At 45.7% G+C, this 17,882-nt stretch overlaps 1 protein-coding gene across 9 annotated transcripts in view; it reads right to left on the bottom strand.

Moving 5' to 3' along the window:
• CELF4 (CUGBP Elav-like family member 4) overlaps positions 1–17,882 on the bottom strand; it is a 992,627-nt gene that overhangs the window by 69,458 nt on the left and 905,287 nt on the right. For 5 of the 9 annotated variants that reach the window (XM_063128323.1, XM_063128324.1, XM_063128328.1 and 2 more), the window contains exon 6: positions 11,619–11,762. In XM_063128323.1, coding sequence (XP_062984393.1) covers positions 11,619–11,762 — 144 coding nt within the window. Of the gene's footprint in view, positions 1–11,612; positions 11,763–17,882 lie in introns of all 9 variants that reach the window. The other 4 variants (XM_063128326.1, XM_063128330.1, XM_063128327.1 and 1 more) reach the window with 1 other exon arrangement.

Raw genomic sequence — 17,882 nt, 5'->3', positions numbered from 1 at the left:
TTTTGGGGATAGCGTTCAGCACCTTGCAGAGCTCCAGTAGAGTTCTGCCTGAAGCCCAGAATGGATTCACAGCCCCACCAAAATCAGAGCCGCCAGCCCCCGCTGCGGTGATGTACTTTAGTGAGGTAGTTCAAACCTGCGTGGTCAGTCTAGAAGCAGATCATAGAATCATAGAATAGCATTGGAAGGGGCCTACAAGGCCATTGAGTCCAACCCCCTGCTCAATGCAGGAATCCACCCTAAAGCATCCCTGACAGAGGGTTGTCCAGCTGCCTCTTGAAGGCCTTTAGTGTGGGAGAGCCCACCACCTCCCTAGGGAACTGGTTCCATTGTCGTACTGCTCTAACAGTCAGGAAGTTTTTCCTGATGTCCAGCCGGAATCTGGCTTCCTGTAACTTGAGCCCATTATTCCGTGTCCTGCACTCTGGGAGGATTGAGAAGAGATCCTGGCCCTCCTCTGTGTGACAACCTTTTAAGCATTTGAAGAGTGCTTTCATGTACTTTATCAGATGATAAAGTATGGCAGCGGGTGCTTAATAAAGTAAGTGGTTAGAACAGGGCTAGACAGTCTGGTGCCTCCCCAGAAGTTTTGTACTACAATTCCCATGGGCCCCAGCTGGCATGGTCAATAGTTGGGGATTATGGGGGTTGTAGTCCAAAACATCTGGAGGATTCCAAGTTCCCCAACCATGTGCTAGATTAGCTAACTATAAAGCATTTTGCCTAATGAAAATATGGCCCTGTTTAATCAGGCTGCATAATTTTATTTTATTTTTCTAAACACATCATCTAAAAACAGAAGGAAGTTTGCTTTCCCCTCTGTAGAATGCCTGTTTCCCCCCCTCCCGTATGCAAATGCATGCAAATTTAATCAATTCATTAATAAATTCTTTGAGCAAAATGCATGTGATTAAGTGACAAGATTAATTGACTAAGGTTTCTTTCCCTGAATGAGAGGCCAAGTAAAAAGTTCTTAGCCAAGGCGAAGGCAAAAGAAGGGATGGTTTTGAGAAGCGTGGCAGCAAGTTTTCGTGATTCTGCTGGCATTGTGTCCAAACCGGTCAAAAGAGTTCGCCAATTATGAGTGAGGGCAATGCTTCCCAAGGCCGCTTTGTTTGCTCTTGATGACATCATGTAGGCAACCCTGACTGGCCACATAGCGTTGTGAAGTCATCGTGCTCACTGCATGATTCCTAATAGGTTGGGATGACTCGTGTGGCTATTCCCAGAAAGAAAAAGCACTATATATATATATATATATATATATATATATATATATATATGGAGCTGAAGCAGCAGATCAAAAAAATGAAAGTGGACTCAAACAAAGTTAATATCTGCATAATTTAAGAAGAGGTCAGAGATGCGTCCCTCAAAAGCTGTCCCCGGAGCTCCAAAAATCAAAATGGGTTGAACCTTATATTCTAGCCCTACCTTTGCTTAAATTCCTCTGGGTGTCCAGATCTAGAGATAGTAAAGCTAGAAGACTTTGCTGCAACCTTCTAGTCTGCCTTCCTGTAACTTTTAATTGGCTTCTGTTGCCAGGCAGGGAATATCCCGTCCCTCCCCACAGTGCCGCCACCCCCCCATGAATCCCTCCTTCCTCTCTGCTGCTGCATTTTTTTTTAAAAAAAAAAATGTCCTCAGATCTGTTTGAAACGAAAGTGCTAAAGAAAAAGCCGGACCTTGCTATGATCCCCAGTATCTGTGCACACATCATCTGGGTGTCAAGGTGGCAGGCTTCTTGTTTGATTGTTAATTACCCTTTCTTACTGCATGCCGTGCAAGACACTTTCACGTTTTAATTAGCGATTTACTCTTCTTTGTAATTACTGATGGAGTGATTAGAAGCCCTTTTCTATTGCGGCACAATAGCGGTGTCCCTCGTTTCCCCCCCTTCCCTCTGCCTTTAAAGAGCACACCAGTTTGTCTGGTGTCCGTGGAATTTATTCTCTGGATTAGTCAGTGAGCAGGAGATTTGGAAAAGTACACCAATAAGAAGAGCAATGGAGGGGAAAACCTTTGTCTTAAATGACTTGGCATGGCATCACAACTAACAGCTTGAGCGCGGAAGTAGAGTGGGACGTCAACAGGAAGGGGGCATTGATCAGTGGAAGAGCACACACGGCACAGCCAAAGGTTCTGGGTTCAATTCCTGGTATCTATGGAAGGATCTTGGGCAAGCATGCCCAGAGTGGCCCATATCTAGAATGCTTGGGAGATGCTACCATCAGGGGAGCCAGGACTGGTACCTAGATGGACGTAGGTTCTGCTTCAATTAGGGTGACCATATGGAAAGGAGGACAGGGCTCCTGTACCTTTAACTATTGCATAGAAAAGGGAATTTCAGCAGGTGTCCTTTGTATATATGGAGAACCAGGTGAAATGTCCTCTTCATCACAACAGTTAAAGCTGCAGGAGCTATACTAGAGTGACCAGATTTAAAAGAGGGCAGGGCGCCTGCAGCTTTAACTGTAGTGATGAAGAGGACATTTCACCTGGTTCTCCATATATACAAATGACAACTGCTGAAATTCCCTTTTCAATAAACTGTTAAAGAAACAAGAGCCCTATCCTCCTTTTCATATGGTCACCCTACTTCAATATAAGCCATGCCATATTTTCAGGTCTCCAGTTCAGCTCTTGCTTTCTCTAGAGACTCATAAGATGTCGTTAGGTACGGGCACCATCCCTAGGCATTGCAATAAGGGCCTACCTTACAGGATTGATGTAAGCACATGGGGATGAATGAATCCATCTATTTTGGTTTCTTTCAGTTCCTGATTTTTCCATTTTTAACTTCGGTTCATTTAGGGTGACCATATGAAAAGGAGGACAAGGGTCCTGTATCTTTAACAGTTGCATAGAAAAGGGAATTTCAGCAGGTGTCATTTGTATATATAGAGAACCTGGTGAAATTTCCTCTCCATCACAACAGAGTGACCAGATTTAAAAGAGGGCAGGGCACCTGCAACTTTAACTGTTGTGCTGAAGAGGAAATTTCATCAGGTTCCCTATATATACAAATGACACCTGCTGAAATTTCCTTTTCAATACAACTGTTAAAGATACAGGAGCCCTGTCCTCCTTTTCATAGGGTCACCCCATTCCAAATTTTGAGAATTTCCCCAGTTTTAGGCCAAATCTACACCAAGCAGGACATTGCACTATGAAAGCGGTATAAAAAGGGCAGGAGCCACACCAAGCAGGATATTGCACTATGAAAGTGGTGTGACTTATGGGCTCCAACAGTTGTCAGTGCACTTCGATACCACTATAAAGCAGTCATGTGGCTCCTGCCTTTTTATATACCGCTTTCATACTGCAACTTCCTGCTTGGTGTAGATTAGACCTTAGTATCCAGTGTTAGTCCTGTGTAGAGTAGAGACATTGTGACTAACTTGAGTCTCATTCATTAAAATGGGTCTACTCTGTGTTGTACTAATGTTGGATACTATCCTTAAGTTTCTTTTGTCTTGAATGTTGAGATTTTCTTTTCCTTCTTAAAGTTTGCTGAAAACTTGTATACGTTTTTTGTGGGCATTTCTCCTAATGCATACATTTTTGTCTATAATATTGCCTAAGATGCAAGCAATTTTCCTAACGTAATGCCTTTTTAATGTTATTTTCACCAGTATGGGCATTTTGTCTCCTAATATGGGCAGTATTGTATGCATTTTTGATGGGAGAATCCTACTGCGAAATTCAAAGAAGTGTGAATTTTGAAGAATAAGATTTTCAGTTTCAGTATCAAAAACGCAAAACACATTTTCAAGTGCTAAATGAGGGATGTTCACATGAAAATGCAAACTGAATTAATTTCTCCCCCATCTCTAGTGTGCAGCACTGCGAGGAGTCCCCCCTCCCCATTTCAAAAAACATATATTTGGAAACAGAAGGGATAGAAACTTGGGTTTGTTTGTTTTTCAAAAAGGAAAATTGACCTTCCCTAGACATGTATTTCTGCATTTAGTAAGCATTCTGTAGTTCAGACTGATAGGTTGGGAGGGAGGGAGCCAATTCAATGGCATAAGTGCCCTGGCATGGCTGAGCTGTGTTTTCGGGATGGGCGTACCAGTCTTTTGCCAGTCCATCCCATTTTTGCATGTGTTTACCCTCTCTGGCATGGGCTGAGGGCATCAGTGAGTGCCCTCTTGCCCTGGCAGGGTGGCTGGCGGTGTCATCGGCCCCTTCCGACCCTTGGTGGATCATGGGACTGGCAAGTGAAATGCAGATGCAGAAGAGTGTAAGTTGAACGCATTGAGACAGGAAGCCCTATAACTCTGGATGCCAGATAAGAATTATAAATGAGAGTCCTGGCCCTTAGAACGTATCTCCGGGAAGATTTATGGGAGGTGAGCAAGCTCGTCTGAGGGTCACAGCTTGCTCCTGTAAAACCTCCAGAGCGTGTCTCGATTTGACACAAGGCCATTAAAATAAGCATCGGGTCGCATCCTTGCATCTCCCTGCCTGTGAGGAGGGGGACTGCTGACCTCTCATTTATTTCATTATTTCCTCCCTCCCTGAAGAACGTCAGACAGTAAGAAGAGCTGTGCTGGGTCTGACCAAAGGTCCGTTGATCCCAGCATCCTTTCCTCCAAAGTAGTGAGCCAGATGTCCGGGACAGAGGCCTTCCTTCCTGCTTTTCTTCGGCTAGGGCAACCTTTTCCAACCTGGCATGGGCCCCTCCAGGTGTCTTAGTTTGCTGCTCTCTGCCAGTGCAGCCATTAAGGGGAGTCACTGCCTAACATATTGGAAGGGTATCTGGTTGGGATGGCTGATCTAGGGAGACACTGGGGGGGTATCTATATGTGGGGAAAGCCCCACGGCAGCTGTAAGTCTGTATTGCATTGGTTAGACAACACAGGCACAACTTTGCAGCCACCGCAGGGCTTCCATGTGATGCTGTGGTTTGAAAAAGTAATTTACCCCGACTTTTTCAATCCAAGCAATGTCAATATAGTGATTCCACCATGTGACGTCACTCTGGGGCCAATCCAGGGTCAACCTGGGGTGATGCCTGGTTTTTAAGAAGGCCTTGTGTGGGCTCTCCCACACTAGAGGCATTCAAGAGGCAGCTGGACAACCACCTGTCAGGGATGCTTTAGGGTGGATTCCTGCATTGAGCAGGGGGTTGGACTCGATGGCCTTGTAGGCCCCTTCCAACTCTGCTGTTCTATGATTCTATGATTCTATACTCTGGCCTTTCCCTAATATGGCTGGTTTTGATTGCTGGTTTTGTTTTTGTTTAATTGTTGTTTTTAATGTCGGTTTTATTGCTGCTTTTATAGTTTTCTTAAAGTTTCTATTGTGTTTTCATTGTTCTGGTTTTATGCGTGTGTGTTTTTAATTATTTTTACACTGCTTTGGGAGGGCCATTTGCCCAGAAAGGTGGCCAAGAAATATTTTAAATGAATGAATAAATAAAATAAATAAATATTTAAAATTGGACTTGAACAGAGAGCTCTTCAAATAGAGGATGCCTTTAAGTAGCAGACTGTCCTCTGTAGAAGAGAAATGTCCTCAGTAAGTTAAGACACTTGGCCACCCAACACGCTATTGATAAGAAATGGAGATCCTTCACATCCACAAATGGAGATACTTCACCTCTCTCTACTAAGAGAGTTAGTGATCAGTTAGTGATCAGGGATCTGGAAACAAAGCCCTATGAGGAGAGACTGAAAGAACTGGGCATGTTTAGCCTGGAGAAGAGAAGATTGAGGGGAGACATGATAGCACTCTTCAAATACTTAAAAGGTTGTCCCACAGAGGAGGGCCAGGATCTCTTCTCGATCCTCCCAGAGTGCAGACACGGAATAACGGGCTCCAGTTAAAGGAAGCCAGATTCCAGCTGGACATCAGGAAAAACTTCCTGACTGTTAGAGCAGTATGACAATGGAATCCGTTACCTAGGGAGGTGGTGGGCTCTCCCACACTAGAGGCCTTCAAGAGGCAGCTGGACAACCATCTGTCAGGGATGCTTTAGGGTGGATTCCTGCATTGAGCAGGGGGTTGGATTCAATGGCCTTGTAGGCCCCTTCCAACTCTGCTATTCTATGATTCTATGATTCTATGAACACCGTGCCTAGATCCACCCATGTTGTAATGCGTGTTAGTTTCCTGTTTGCTTCCCCAGTCCTGGACACTGCTCCAGACTGGGTCACCGCCTTCCATGAGCATTTAGTGTCATGCCTGAGAAGCATAATTGTGCAACAGCTGCCATTTTCTCAATAGGACTTAGGCAGGAAAGTGTACCAGGCAATTTCCTTCTGGGCAGGACTTGGCTGGTTGAAGCCTCGGTGTCACATTGATTGCCAACTTGCTGTGTGATTTTAAACGATGCGTAAACACAAAATAATTTACTCAGCTGGGGGAGGGGGATGCATTGACACGTTCCAGACCTTCTCTTTGGGGTTCTCTAAACTTTTGCCAGGCCCCGAAGGAGGGAACAAGCCCCCTCTGCTAAGTGGGGTTGGAAGAGCATTGAGTTGCTCAGACAACTATGGAGTTGGAGGAGGACTGGAGAGATTTCAGATGCAGAAGATTCCAAGACCTATTCCATATCAGTTTCCTACTGGTTTCTTTAAGGTACCTTCGAGTATGTGTGGAGAAAAGGGCTGAAAATACAAATCTTTGTAATGCTAAAATGCCCTGGTGTAAGTCTGACTTAAAGCAAATGGATCATTTTTCGGAAATATAAATTATAGGCACAGAGCTCCTGACCTGGACTCGGGTCATAGAATCATAGAATAGTTGAGCTGGAAGGGGTCTCTAAGGCCATCGAGTCCAACCCCCTGCTCAATGCAGGAATCCGCCTTAAAGCATCCCTGACAGATGGTTGTCCAGCTGCCTCTTGAAGGCCTCCAGTGTGGGAGAGCCCATTACCTCCCTAGGACATCGGTCCCATTGTCATACTGTTCTAACAGTCAGGAAGTTTTTCCTTATCATAGAATCATAGAATAGCAGAGTTGGAAGGGGCCTACAAGGCCATCTAGTCCAACCCCCTGCTCAATGCAGGAATCCACCGGAATCTGGCTTCCTGTAACTTGAGCCCATTATTCTGTGTTCTGCACTCTAGATGATCAGAAAAAACAAATAAAGTACTTTCCTAAGCTCCCAAGTCTGCCCATGTGGCAAGCTGTTCCTGAGATGGCCACCCTTCAGAGAATCATAGGATCATGGAATAGTAGAGCTGGAAGGGGCCTATAAGGCCACTGAATCCACCTTAATGCATCCATGATAGATGACTGTCCAGCTGCCTTTTAAAGGCCTCTTGTGTGGGAAAGCCCATGACCTCCCTAGGTCATTGGTTCCATTGTTGTACCGCTCTAACAATCAGGAAGTTTTTCCTTATGTCCAGCCAGAAACTGGCTTCCTGTAACTTGAGCCCATTATCCCAGGTCATAGCAGGTAGAAAAGGCTTAAAGCCTCCTAATCTCATGTTAGGATCCCAATTCAGATAGGAACCTTTGTGCTTATTCTAGAGTTAAAACAGATGTAACTACATCTTTAAAGTGATGTGTGATTTGGCCTTTATAAATAAATAGAGAAACAGCCCTGTGATTGAGTCAGAATTATAGCTGAGAGGAATATTCACAAATATTCAACATTTAACCAAAGGCTGAGTGGAAATTTTCAAATTATCATTTTTTTAATTGAACATTCTACCTTCAAATCCAAAATCTGAGTGCTTTACACTTAATAGCATCTCTTCATCCTTTGTATTTTGTCAGGTGTCGATAGGAAACATCACTAACTGACTTTTTTTTTTAAAAAAAATGTTGTCAGGTATCAAATGCCATCAGACACCGCCAAATAACAACAACATCAAATTCTGTCAACTTTGAAATACTGCCATCTTTAAAATATAATATTATCCAATATTGAATATTTAAATGAAACATTCAATAGTGAAACAAGATAGAACTGGACGGCAAATGCAGAGACTATTTAGAGAAAAGCTGGTGAATATTCAACATGAAAACCCGCAGAGGAACATTTCCGGGAGAGGATTCGTTTTGGCTGTAAGTTACTCCCAAACACCAGCACGGAAATGCATGCAGTGTTCGAAGCTGTGAGCTCAGTTGGCAAATTGAAAGGCGGAGGGGATTTAAACTGTGCCTCCCCTCCTCGCTCCCAGGAGCAGACAACATCAAGAAAAGACTTCTGCAGAATAACCAAAAAGGGTTGAAAATCCTTGTGAATCCAGGCCGTAAATGACAACGGGGGAGAGGCAATGTGGGTTGTCCCCCACCCTGCCTAGATCCAACAGGGTATCTGGACGGCTTTAGAGGGGAAATTGTGTTCTTGTTCTTTGTTAAGCGTCATGTAAGTAGTTTGGTGAAGTTGCCTCCATTTAGGGTGGATTCCTGCACTGAGCAGGAGGTTGGACTCGATGTCCTTATAGGCCCCTTCCAACTCTACTGTTCTATGATTCTATGGTTCCCCTTGTCTCTTTCCCTCTTCCTTTCTCTGATATTTCTAAGTTGCCAATCACCCCAGTATCTTAAAGCTGGAAGTCCAACGTGGATTAAACAGGACCGGCAGTATCGCTCTGGCCCTTTTCTCTGTGTATGCTTTGGCGATGAAGACAGATAGGGGATGACACAGATAACTGGTTCTGATTGAGAAAGAGGCTTGCAGCGCTTCTGGGGTCCACCAACACCAGGCGCCAAAATGTGATCCTGTCATTTTGACAACTCTGAATCTCCCTGGGGTGACGAGTGCCACCCGCTCAGTCAATGTGTGTGCCTGTGTGTATGTGTGTGCCTAATGTCTGCCAGTGCGTGTGCTGCTGAAAATCCAAAATCTTCCATTGTTGACCTAATACTTAGCTGAAGAAGGATGAAAAAGACACGAGTCTGATCTGGAGGTGAGCAGAAGGACGGGGCTAACTAGCGTTGTCCTTGCTCATGTTCTGCTGTCCATAGAGCCATGTCCTCCTACACTGATAGGGGAGGATAGCTGTGCTTTTTTAAAAAATATCATGGACATGTGGGATACACAGTACTTGATGCTGGAATGCTGAATATCATATATGCCATCTATATGAGAGACAGTGTGGTGTAGTGGCTAGAGTGTTGGACGGGGAGTCAGGAGATCCAGGTTCTAGTCCCCATTCAGCCATGGAAGCTCACGGGGTGACTTTGGGCCAGTCACTGACTCTCAACCCAACCTACCTCACAGGGTTGTTGTTGTGAGGATAAAATGGAGAGGAGGAGAGTTCTGTATGCCGCCTTGGGTTTCTTGGAGGAAAAAAGGAGGGATATAAATGTAATAATAAAATAAATGAAATTTAAAAATCTATACATTTGGACCCAAGTAAACACTGGGAGTGTCATCACACGGGAAAAATCAAGTTTCCTTACCATCGCTTCTCCGTCACGCTTCTGTCCCTCATTACTTCCTCTTACAGCCCAGAGGGGAAAGAGGAAATAAACAAAGACCATGTGGCCCATTAAGGGGGCATTTTTATCATGCCGCTTTTCCTGCACAGAGCAGGAGATTGTGGCACATTCCATTTTAAAAGAAAGTCGGATCAAAAGGGGTCTATTTTGCACCAGAAAAACGAGTGGAAGGAACAGGAGGCAGACAACATCCGTAAGTGGGCAGTAGTGATAAAATGTGTGATAAAATGCACATCTGGTGAACCTCTGGATGAACCAGGCTCTAGTATGAGCAAAGTTTGGGTAGTTTGGGGCCAAATACCCTCTTGATCTACTCCCCTTCCCCTACCACCCATGCCACAAAAAGGGGGGGGGCAGTCACTTGAAAACATGCACCCAGTTCAGAAGACACCTTAAACCATGGCTTTAAGCATGATGGTTAAGCCAGAAAGCCAGGCTGTGTTCAGAAGACACCTTAAACCATGGCTTTAACCATGGTGACTAAGGCAAAACAAAAAACAAAAAAACGTATTTATTGTGGTTAAAGCCATGGTTTAAGGTGTCTTCTGAACACAACCTGGCTTTCTGGCTTAATCACTGTGGTTAAAGCCATGATTTAAGATGTCTTCTGAAAGGGGCCATGCTAACTTTGTACATTCCAAGCCTCTTCAGTAGTTTGCTACTTCAATTTGGCAGCAAACCTTGACTTTTTCCTCACTTTTTTTCCTGCTTCAGAATGGGTCTTCTTACGTTCTTATGAAAATGAGAAGGTCAGCAGGGACCCCGTCCTATAGGCGAAGGGGCTTGTAATTACAAACATTGCTCACAAACTAGAACTGGATGGGGCCACTAAAATCATCATATCTTTTTTGGAAAGGGATGCCCCTGAGTTGTTGTCCATTAACCAATTTGTTGCCATCTCCCAGGGTTTGAGGAAGGATTGCTGGAGAATTTGGAGTGGATTGGTGAGGCTATGTCCTGTCCACAGCTGTTGTCTTTGACAAAGCAGGCCTCAAAGCTGACACAGCCTTTTCAAAATAGCATGTATCCTTCAGGATCTACAATGACCTGTTTTCTAATAGTCTTGACAGGCAAATAATTTGCCAGCCAATGAAGCACAGTGTGCAGCTAACATCAAAACAGGCAAAGATTGAATGCAGAACACCAGTGGTGAAAACATAGGCATTGTACTGATTCATTAGGTTCAGCTGGAGGGTCAAAGACCCCCATCACGGCAGATAATGTATGGAAAATAGAGCCTTAAATATATGGAAAATAGAGCCTTAAATATATTTCCATATATTATATTGAATCATTGCCAGCCATATGATTTTCATCACCAGCCCTGAGTATTGGGTTCATTTGAATGTGATGTGGGCATACTCTCTCCTCCAGTTCTCCCTCCTCCATGGTTCCCTCTGCTGGCTGGGGATCATGGGAGTTGTAGTTTGGCATATCTGGAGGGCATCAGGCTGGGGAAAAGTGCTGTAGGTTATAACAGCACTTTTCTGTTATATGTAAGTGTTGCTGCCTGACAAAAGACTGAAGTTTTTTAGAGGAGGAACAAGTGGCATCTCTCTGCACCATTCCAGCATGTACATTGGTCGGACCAGGAAAGACTGGCACCTGAGCTCAGCCAATCAGCATAACAGAGGAAAAGAAGTACACCCATTCCTGTTTTATCGATGGAGCAATTCTGTTTCTGCACTTCTGTTTCTTTGCCTTTGCCAAGGATCTAATTTTATGTACTCATGCCTGCATTTACTGCTTTCTCCTCTGCCTTTTGATCTGGCCACTTCTAGACAAAAGTCAAAAAAATGAGTGTTGCTAAGCGTCCGTGGCATTTGCCTTAAAATTCTAAAGATTCAAATACGCCTGAAATAGTACAGACTGCACCACGTTGGGATGGGGGAGCTCCATGCTTTTGTGTGTCCACATTCTCCCATACATAAAATAAAGTTTTCTACATCCAAGGTTTATTTCCACCCCCACATATATAGAGAGAAGCTCTCAATGATGTGATTCTACCCCAATCTGCAGTCTGAAAGGCTTATAGAGACCATGGTGTTTCCACCACATTTGCATCAGTCCTTTGTGACAAAGGATGAGGCTTGAAAGCTTTTCCGTGCCTTTGGGATACACACAACGATGAACCCTGAAATCCCTTGACATATGCCGCTGATGGGCAAATCCCACCCCCTTTGGCCCACCCCAGGCTGTGTCTACACTTACTGCCTGTGCGTAGGCACCATATGCTCCGAACTGTATAGCCATTGGGTTGAACATGCCCATCTGCCCGGCCATTTGCTGCATGCGCCGCATTGTACGTTCCTTATCCGTGTCTGCAAACTTGACCACCAGGCTTGACGAGGCCCCCTGCAGGAAGCGAAAAGAAGAGCAAAACAGCCCATTAGTGATCTCCGTCGGCACCAGTGAGAAGGACAAAGACACGGCACCACTTGCGCCCAGCCACTTGTCTATGGGCGGCAACCTCCCATCTTTCAAAACGGCTCTCTATTCTTCTGAGGTCTGAAGAAGAAAGTGTGGGATTACGATGTCAGGAGAGGAGCAAAGTCTAAGTCCCAGTTTGTCCAGGGCTATCCCTTTACAAACAAAATGGCGGGCACGGTAGTTGTAAGAGGCACGGAAAACTTTTTATTTGATCCCCTTGTGAAGGCAGGTGCACAAAGAACTGTGAGGCAGAGGTGGCCATCCTGAAGGAATGCCCACATCTGGTTTCTCTCCTTTAGAGTCGGAGAACTGTCTGGCTTTGACTGAAACCCAGAGCGGATTCACCACCCCATCAGCTGCTAGCGTCCATCAATATTATGACACTTACTTGGGACCCACTGAATTGGCTCGATGAGTCATGATGAAGTGGGGTGTTGGGCATCTCCATCTAGGGCCACTGATTATTGTGAACAATGGATCTCCATTCCATTGTCAACGGTTCACTTATTTAAAGCACGTTACTGAAACTGCCTCTTCTGTTCTGCAGGCTAAACCTTTGCAGCCCCTTCAGCCTTTCCAGATTATGCAGATTTTAACCCTCCAGGTAAAACATTGTGTCTCTCTCCTTATTATCTCACCACCCAAAGACAGCATGAGAATGGATTTGCCCCAGACCGCTTATGCTGCTATTGCTACCACTTATTGCTACCACTTAGCAATGGCTCCAGAAAATGCTTTATGGCTAAATGGCCTTCTCTGGCAAGCTGTTTCACAAATGCAGCAGTTCTCTTTCTGTTTGGCGGTGGGTTTACGTTATGAGAGCCTCGTGTGGCGCAGAGCGGTAAAGCAGCAGTTTCTGCAGCTGAAACTCTCCCCATGGCCTGAGTTCGATCCCAGCGGAAGCTGGTTCTCAGGCAGCCGGCTTGGGTTGACTCAGCCTTTCATCCTCCCGAGGTCGGTAAAAGAGTACTCAGTTAGCTGGGGGAAAGGTAATAACGGCCGGGGAAGGTAATGGCGAACCACCCCGCTACAAGGCCTGCCAAGAAAACGTCAGCGAAAGCTGGCATCCCTCCAAGAGTCAGTAATGACTCAGTGCTTGCACGAGAGGTTCCTTTCCTTGAGCCTCATGTGGTGCAGAGTGGTAAGCAGCAGTTACTGCAGCTGAAACTCTCCCCACGGCCTGAGTTCGATCCCAGTGGAAGCTGGTTTCAGGCAGCCGGCTTGGATCGACTCAGCCTTCCACCCTCCTGAAGTCGGTAAAATGAGTACCCAGTTTTCTGGGGGAAAGGTAATAACGGCCGGGGAAGGCAACGGCAAACCACCCCGTTATAAGGCCTGCCAAGAAAACATCAGCGAAAGCTGGTGTCTCTCCAAGAGTCAGTAATGACTCAGTGCTTGCACGAGAGGTTCCTTTCCTTTCCTTACATTATGAGCATGTGATGGGAGCTCAGGTTTTTCCGAACCTAAGTCCAAGGTTGCTTGCGCACAACCACCTTTTTCTGTTGCCAGAGGAGTCAAGGCTGCATTGTTGCTGGTTAGGCACAGCTTGAGATGGTGCCGCTTTAGCCTCCTCCAACTGCCCGTTTTAGATGTATAAAAACCACCCTTCCAGACCTGCAGTAATCAAGCGTAAAGAGGTGTGGGATTAATATGCTAAGGAAACCAATCTTCCAATGTGCAGAGGTCTCACAATAAGAACCATGTTCTCTGGATTAACAGCATTTTCTGGGAGGAAGTGGTTTCCAATTGACAATGAGTCTCTCTCTCTCTCTCTCTCTCTCTCTCTCTCTCTCTCTCTCTCTCTCTCTCTCTCTCTCTCTCTCTCTCTCTCTTCTCTTTTCTCTTTGACCTGCCACTCTTTCCCACTCTAATAAATCTATAACCCACTTGAACAATGCGGCAAGGAACAAGGGAGTGAAACAAATGGTTTAGCTAAACAAAGGAAGGGAAGGAGAGATATTCTGTTCAAGGATGCAACGCACTGGGCATGAGTTATTAAGAGAGCAAAGCAAGGAACGGGAAGAATGGTCTTCTCTCTCTCTCTCTCTGTTTTTGATTCATGCAGGGAAGGGAGTCTTTCCCTCAATCTCTCTCCCTCCTCCAAATCACGTGACACGGGTATTGATCCTTCCCCAAACAGTGCTCTTAATTACACTTCATTGACAAATGAATATATTTAATGCATACATTTCCTGGTAATTATCACCAGACCAGTCCTTAATTAGATCTCAAGATTCGCTTAATTAATCCTGGACTGAGAAACTGTTCGGGAACTGCGATCTAAGCATCTGAGCCTATTTGCAGGAATGTTGGAAGCTGCAACCATCTACCGCAAGTCAGTTAGGAGGAATGTGGGGTTGGGGGTGGCTGTGGTGGAGACCTTTCTGTGGTTCTTTCAGCAGGTGCTAGCAAAGAGTGTCTATAGATGCGTGTTTTATCGCACATTCATGACTGGCCACTCATGGATCTTTGCGGGTCATATTGACAATGCAGCAATCCTCCTTTGCATCTCCTGCTTCTTCCGTTGTTTTTTCCGCTACAAAACACGGCCTGGAAAATCTGTTTCTTCTCGGCTCTGACAATAATTTGCGCCATTTCCTGCTGTGTGCAGAAGAAGCCCACTGCATGGGCCATGTGGTCAGTCCTTGCTTCCACTTTCTTGATGGTGGGCGTAGGGGGAGGGTGTGGCTTTCTGGGCAACCCCAGTGGGTCAGATTGGGATCCCAGGAGGGCTGGATTTGACCCCTCCCCTGTGCCTGTGGTTCTGCACACCTAGACTTAAAGGACCTTTGGGCTGCACCAGTAGGACTCCTATGTTTGGCCATGCAGGAATGACGCAGAGCCTTATTGCCTGTGCAACTTTTCATTTTATATCATAGATAGATAGATATGTAGGGAAAACGAAAAAACAACAGCAATTGTTCATCCTTGGCTGTTTCTACACCAACCCGAAAATGATGCACAGGGACTCCCGGGAGGAAGGAGGGACAAGAAAGGATTTTCCCAAGGATAAATAATACCTGGGAAAAGCTGATTCTTCCCATGGTCTTAGGATCGTCCCAAGACCATGGGAGGTGTGGCTGCCTGTCCTGGCTTCTTCCCTCCTTCCCACGAGTAGCGGGGATCAGTAGAGGGAAGGAACCAGGCCCCGTATGTTTGAGTTGGAGCGCATGTGTGCTCATCTATTCGGCCCTGGTTAGGCCTCATCTAGAGTATTGCGTCCAGTTCTGGGCTCCACAATTCAAGAAGGACGTAGACAAGCTGGAGCATGTTCAGAGGAGGGCAACCAGGATGATCAGGGGTCTGGAAACAAAGCCCTATGAAGAGAGACTGAAAGAACTGGGCATGTTTAGCCCGGAGAAAAAAAGATTGAGGGGAGACATGAGAGCACTCTTCAAATATCCTGTCCAGCTGCCTGGTTGTGCTTTTTATACTGTATTTTGTAATTGTGCTTTTAACCTGTTGGTTGTTTTATTGTGGTTTTAATTTTTGTGAACCGCCCAGAGAGCTTCGGCTATTGGGCGGTATAAAAATGTAATAAATAAATAAATAAATAAATAAATAAAATAAATAAATAAATATTTGAAAGGTTGTCACACAAAAGTGGGCCAGGATCTCTTCTCGATCCTCCCAGAGTGCAGGACATGGAATAACAGGCTCCAGTTAAAGGAAGCCAGATTCCAGCTGGACATCAGAAAAAACTTCCTGACTGTTAGAGCAGTACGACAATGGAATCAGTGACCTAGGGGGGTTGTGGGCTCTCCCACACTAGAGGCCTTCAAGAAGCAGCTGGACAGCCATCTGTCAGCGATGCTTTAGGGTGGATTCCTGCATTGAGCAGGGGGTTGGACCTTGTAGGTCCCTTCCAACTCTGCTATTCTATGATTCCATGATTCTCCTGTAAAAAACAAAACAAAATGGTGGGTGCAGCACCCTCTTTCCTTGTGGGATGTTGCACCCACATGTGGACTAAGGGAAGAATCTCATGATCAGAGTATTGCGAGATCCTTCCCTCCCCCTGCTCCCTCTACACCGGTATGGTGTAGAAAGGGCCCTTGTGGGCTGAACAATGACCATCCCTGCATAATCTGGATTTGCCTGTGCGTGGAATTCCTCTGCATGTGGTTTGCCTCCAAATGGAGACCAGGCTACAAATCCAATAATGAACTTTGGCATCAACTCCAGCCCGGAGATCAAGTTCCTTGAAGGAGAATGAAGTCTTCCTCCTGGTCTGTTTGCTTTGTTACAGACCGCTTCAAGGTGGAGCTCATCAAAACCCGATTGCTCTTGGCCTGGCTGAACCGGTTAATGTAACTCTCTCGCCTGCCTTCCATCGGCTGGTAATCCATCGCTCCCCTGAGCTGATCCCGGCGTTCTCAGGTCCTTTACCGTGAGGGGAGAATAAAAATGGAGGCACAATTGCCCTGTGCCGTGCTCACTTTGTAATCCCTAATGAGAGACCTCGGTGGGAAAAACTAATTTCCCAGCCTGTCTGGAGGTGCGAAATAAAGTTTTTCTTGAAAATGAGAGCTTGACAGGTCAGTGGTGAAATTTCATATTCACAGCAAAATAAAATATCCATCCATTGATATTTCATTAAAAGCCACGAAAACAAATCCGCCTGGCCCTCCCCTCCCCTCCCTTCTCCTTCCAGCAGCACCGGCTGTGCCAGAGTTCAACCCTCTGTAGACAAAGGGAAGCGTAAGCTTTGCATCGGGAGAAAGACAGCAGGTAAATCTTGTTCTCTTTAGGAGAACAATACTTATCGGGAGGAATAAAACCGCACACTTGTGAGAACGATTCCGCCGCAAAGTTAAAGACCATATATTGTGAAACAGAAGGACTTGTAGGGCCTATGGGGTCTTGTCCCTAATTCGTGGGGACTTCAGTTGCTCTGACGAGGGGCTCTCCACATACATGGAGTCGGTTGGGTTCACCTTCCCCGTGTGAAGCATTTCATGAAGCATTCCATTCAGTTGCTTCCTACCCGACTCTCTGAAGTTCTGAGATCAGTGTGAATTTTTAGCGTAGTGCCTTAGAAGTTCTCACTCCTTAAGAAGCATCAGAAGGACCTACCTGTGAATAAGGTGGCCACATAGGAATTGCCCCAAAGAAGGAAATGCATCATCATCAAAAAAGGGGGGGGGGAACAAAAGAAGACACTGATTGGCATAAAATTTGCATATGCTATGCACAGGTGCAAATTTTGGAATAATGATTATCATTTAAATAGAAATGCCATCCATCTTGCTATAGCATGGAAAACTGTGACCTGAGGACCTGTGAGTTTTGCTCAGCTTGCCACCCAGGTGTTGTTGCTGGGCAACTTCAACCTTTGGCCTTGGATAGGAGAGTCCTTCAAATTGAGAATACCTTCAAAATCTGGGACAGCCCTCTGGCAGCCTTCAAACAGAGGACTGACCTTTGTAAAAGAGGACACATGGCCAACCTGTGTGAGCTCTCCTCCAAAGAGACAGAGGCCTTAGCTAGACCTAAGGTTTATCCCGGGGTCGTCCCTGCCTGCTCCTGGGATATCCTATGTGTCATTTACATGAACAGGGATGACCCCGGGATGATCCCGGGATAAACCTTAGGTCTAGCTAAGGCCAGAGTAAGACCTTGCTGTAGCTCAGTCTGGTACCACAGGGAGTTAATATCTCCTAAGAGACAGGAGCCTCAGGAGCTGGGTTTGTTATAAAGATCTTCACCCTCTGCCTCTTAATTGCTGGTGCAAGACCTCTATGAGGAATCTCCTCACCAAACTCTGGACTCTATTGGGCAATTCCTCAGGCTCTCAGTACCCAGGCCCTGCTAGTCAACTCCCTGACTGGGGCTACCTCCACTGCAGCCCCCACTCCAGTGAAGGCACTAGGCTGGCCACAGTGGGACAGGGGACTCTGAACTAGATGGACGTTTGGTCTGATCCAGCAGAACTCGTTTGATGTTCTTTGCATGCTCTTAATAACCCAGACGTACATCTCAACTTGGCCCTGGTCTTATCGTTCATAATTTCGGTGGCGCATGGAACGGGTCCTCATTCTGGAT

Source organism: Elgaria multicarinata, chromosome 6 (assembly GCF_023053635.1).
Source record: "Elgaria multicarinata webbii isolate HBS135686 ecotype San Diego chromosome 6, rElgMul1.1.pri, whole genome shotgun sequence".
Classification (NCBI taxonomy): domain Eukaryota; kingdom Metazoa; phylum Chordata; class Lepidosauria; order Squamata; family Anguidae; genus Elgaria; species Elgaria multicarinata.
This window is presented reverse-complemented; position numbering and strand designations above follow the sequence as displayed.